The following is a 4,661-nucleotide window of genomic DNA, read 5'->3' as shown; positions in this document are numbered from 1 at the left end:
GTTTCATAAATAACATTATGCTCTTAGCACGAAATTTAAAACAGTAAATGTACTTACACCACTCGAACATTTCTTGCACTAAACGATTTTACCATCAACAAGCCTTCAGTAGCACAATTGCAGACATTTTCAGTTGATAATGACGTTCTCACGGATGAAAATTTCGCCGAAATATTGAGCACACCAGCTTACACGGCAGATTATACAGACACATGCTGCAGAGAGAAAGCAATGACCGCTATCGTATCTGGCCGGAGTGGCAAGTGCGTTGCTTACATGTGTCTCACCAAGGCATCTGTTGATATTAATGAATACTATGCCCACAACAAACTAAGAACGCTGATTAGCATTTGTTGAATACCTTACATTTCACCTTTAGGATTATGCGCGGGATATAATATATTTTTTTTTATTTCTAAGCTTTGCTTAGAATGTTTAAATGCACGCCATGCCCCTGATATGAAGTACATATTATTTACATAAGGAGTTATATCTCTTCTATCCGTAATGACAGTAAAAGTTTAGTCATTATTCAAGATGTGCATAACCTCTCAGAAATATTTTTCATCTTTCTACAGTTCTCCAATCTGCAATGAAAAAAAATAATAAATGCAAGAGATGACATTGCAACTGTATTTTATGAAATGAACGGTGATAAAAACTTTGGGAAGTGTAGACCTATAAGTAAAGTAAGATCTACTTAGTTACGTAATAAAAGGACATTAAGCTTTTGAATTCAACAGCGGAAATTATAATATTTGTACAGTCAAGAGCAGAAGTGGGTAGATTGATTGATTGATTGATTTGCTTTATTTTACTTCGCTGCTTTTTGTGCCACTTTTGGCTAATTTGCAAATATGGGTATGAGTGATGATATGATGAAATTGATGAATGGACATTCACAAACATCCATGCCCAGGCCGAGAATCGAACCCGGGACCCCTGGCGTCGTAGCGCGATGTGCTAACCATTGCACAAGGTGCAATGATAACTATTACCCCAGATAAGCGCCAAGAAAATGGATTCCAGAGGTATTCAAGACTGATATTCGGACAAAGACTGATATATGTATGCTTTTTTAAAAACAAAGGCGAGTGGCAGTATATCATATGGCTTTTCTCTCCTGATCAATCCTTTATTTTCTCTGCTGCTATGTCACAATGTAATTCCCATATTCATCAACTCTGAGTAGCAACTCATTCCACCCATGATTGTACGTACGTACACGTTAAGAGGAAGATTGTTGGTTCGGTGATTTGGTGTTAGAAGTCCAGTTTATGCACAGTAAGGCTAATTGGGACTGGACCTACAGTTTAAAGTGGAATCCGAATCACTAAGTGCCTCCACTGGGTATCGAACCCAGGACCACTTGATTACAAGTCGATGGCGCTATTACTGCGCGTTAAGAAGAGAATGAGAAATTTTATATACTTTAACATTAGAGTATTTTGCAATTGATGTAATACAAAATTCAAAATTGGCACAAAATTAAGAGAGATAAACCTGCAAATTTGAAAACAGTATTATACTAAAGTTGCATAACCTTGATTCTCTGCAGCAGAGTAGTCACGTTTAAAAAGTACATAAACCAGTACTGTACAGACAACGAAATGAGTAGTAAGGTGTGTTTTATGCAGCGTATATTGATACAATTGTAGTTTTAATCGTATCTTCTGCAAATTTGCTGTAAAAAGAAACAAACTGCTGGAGTACTAAGTGAGGTAAGTATACATCTGGAAGTGAGCATAAAATAAAAATTGTAATGTTGAAAATCTGAAAAACCGATAAGGAATAGAAAAAATTTCAACTTTTGATTTACTTATTTGAAAATAAAATCATGAAAAACATCCAGTTATTCACTCACGTGTGATCTTACCTTTGACTTATAAATCTCAGTGTGGCACCTGGTGAAACTGTTCCTCCCCGAAGTTGTGAGCAGGATGACTAAACCTTTCAACGTAGGCGTAACTCGGGACACGCTGCTTTTGGCTGAAGATCTTGGCCAATCCGTTGATGGCTGACAAAACCAGCGATATCTTTCCCACAAAGAGGGCTGCAAAACCTATGAACTTAGCCCCTACAACCCCCAAGGTCACCAGAAGGGCGTAGAAGCCTGCAGCCGCGGCGAAGGGCAGGATAAGTCTCTGCTTGTGACCACCTGAGAATTAACATGTGTCATACAAGTAATTTATATCTATGAATTGAAATTAGTGTTGTCTTTTTAACACACTGACAAGTTTCATAGATGAAAATCACCACATAGTTTGTCTTATAATGTTATTAAGACTGTGATAAAACGTGAGCAAGGGCATAAACATGTATTTATGTTTGCAGTCTGCTAATTCATGATTGTTTTCCTCAATAATTGAGCTCGTGACTCACAAAGCTGCACATTTAAATACTATAACGATTCCAAAAACACGAAAGGTTCAGGAAGGTCTGAGTATCACCTTATTTCCAAACACCTCTTATACTTTTCATAGAGTGGTAAAGGCGGTTAATGATGAAAGGACATGAAAGAGCAAACATTAATTAATATTTGGTGCTTCTTCGCCTATTGACTAACTAACTAACTAACTAACTAACTAACTAACTAACTCTCTAGCCTTCTTAAACCCGAAGGTTCAAGGGCTGCAGCAACACAGGCCTTCCATCTGTCCCTATCCTGAGCAAGATCTATACACTCTTTTCCATCCCTACCAATTTCCTTTAGGTCCATCTCAACATTATCCCTCCATCTTCGTCTTGGTCTTCCTACTGGTCTTTTACCATCAGGTTTCCCAACAAGAATCCTGTAAACTCTTCTTTCCTCTTCCATTCGTGCCACATGGCCTGCCCACGTAAGTCTTCTTGATTTAATTATTCTAATAATATCTGGACATGAATACAAATTATGTACTTCTAAATTATGTAACCTTCTCCACTCACCTGTCTGCTCATCCCTTTTAGGCCCAAATATTTTCTCAAGGATCTTATTTTCAAATACTCTCAATTTATGTTCCTCTTTTAAAGTAAGGGACCAAGTTCCGAATTCATATAATATTACATGCAAAATTACTGTTTTGTATATTTTAACTTTTAGTTTCTTAGATATTAAACGAGAAGACAAAAGTTTATGAAGAGAAAAGTAACATGCATTTCCTGAATTAAGCCTGCTTTTTATTTCCTCTTTAATATCATTTTCATTTGTTAGTATTACTCCTAAGTACTTGAATGTCGAAACTGGTTCAAACGAGTTGTTATCAATAATTAGATTTTGATTATTACCTAACACTTGGTATTGGCCTGTAAGCATATATTTAGTTTTCTCTTTGCTAACTTCCAAACCTATCTCTTTAGCTGCTTTCAAAAATATTTTAGCATTATTCTTAATTGTATTTACATCATCCCCCAGTAAGTCTACATCATCTGCATATGCTAACAGCTGAGTCACACCGTTTAATTTTGACAATATGAAACCTGGAAAAATAACATAACTTTGTGAGATAAATTCAGAATATGAACAATAGACCTTCGTTAATATTAGATTACAAAATAAGAAGCAATAAAAGAAATGAAGAAGATGGTAAAAATAGAAGAAAATACGAAACTCAAATATATTCGTGATAGTAGAAATTGTTACGTTAATCAGTTTCACAATGGACTAAAGTTTATGATATTTAACCAACATATAAAGGTTTCCTCAAGGAATTTGCATATAATATGAAATAATTATACATTTACATATAATTTTTAAATGTTGAACCTACATATCTGTTCGGAAAGAAACACTTAGAAATGTAATTCTACAGCTGTTTATGTTTATTCTTTAATAGCAAACATTACAGACATGGTATTCATGTTTGATCATGATTAAAATTTTTACACATGCCCATTGTAAAATTATACTTATAATATTTTCTTTAATTGATTTCAGTGTGACTTAGATGGGAGAGACAGAGAATCTCAGTTTGTGACTCATGTTCATTTTTCTGAACGTCCTATATACCTTCCGATTAATTGTCTAGAGTTTATAGTTAGAAATAACGTAAAAGGTCTTACGTGCTTCACCAAGGACAGAGTAAAAACTTTCAACTATCCTTGGAAAAATATTTTCCGACAACAAGTTTCTTGTATCTTGTTCCTTCAGTTCTCCATCTTCTTCTACGAATTGCTCATCAGATTGTCCATCAGCTTGTACGGAAGCCACTTTACCATCTTGTGTAGCAGAGCATATGGCCAGAGCAAGAAGTGCAACGCAAAGCAAGACAAGGATTCTTGGAGAACACATTTTCTGTGCTTGTGACAAGTCTGAATGAATCTGAAGTTGTCGGTGCATTAGCTTTTTATATGCTGCTCGATTGCCTTTCATTTTCATACGCGTAAAGTTAAATATAGGTTTATATCCACTTCTTCCCTTTATTACATTACGGACGTGTTTGTAGTTAATTACATTACAATGTATGTAGATGCTTGCTAACAATCAGAGTGAGGAGAATGAAAACATGTTTAATTAAAACACATGGAATGGCAGTCCACTTGTCACCATGAAACTGAAATTTATTGCCTGGAAATAAGTGAAACAAGATCGCATTATTCGGTTACAAATTTGATAAAATGTTCTAGAGTTTGTATGGAAGGAGGAAATTTGGCAGATGTTTCCCACACACGGGTGTGCCCGT

General features: G+C 35.5%; 1 protein-coding gene across 1 annotated transcript; it reads right to left on the bottom strand.

The window, feature by feature from the left end:
- Positions 1-311: 311 nt before the first annotated feature.
- LOC145989464 (uncharacterized) lies at positions 312-4,282 on the bottom strand. Its single transcript, XM_083124811.1, has 3 exons — positions 4,042-4,282; positions 1,877-2,158; positions 312-587 (listed from the first exon to the last, which is right to left on the bottom strand). Exons 1-2 carry the CDS (start codon positions 4,268-4,270, stop codon positions 1,893-1,895), a joined length of 495 nt encoding a protein of 164 aa, XP_082980937.1. The 5' UTR covers positions 4,271-4,282; the 3' UTR covers positions 312-587; positions 1,877-1,892.
- Between the last annotated feature and the right edge of the window lie 379 nt (positions 4,283-4,661).

This window comes from Lepisma saccharinum, chromosome 6 (genome assembly GCF_977018435.1).
Source record: "Lepisma saccharinum chromosome 6, izLepSacc3.1, whole genome shotgun sequence".
Lineage (NCBI taxonomy): Eukaryota > Metazoa > Arthropoda > Insecta > Zygentoma > Lepismatidae > Lepisma > Lepisma saccharinum.
This window is presented reverse-complemented; position numbering and strand designations above follow the sequence as displayed.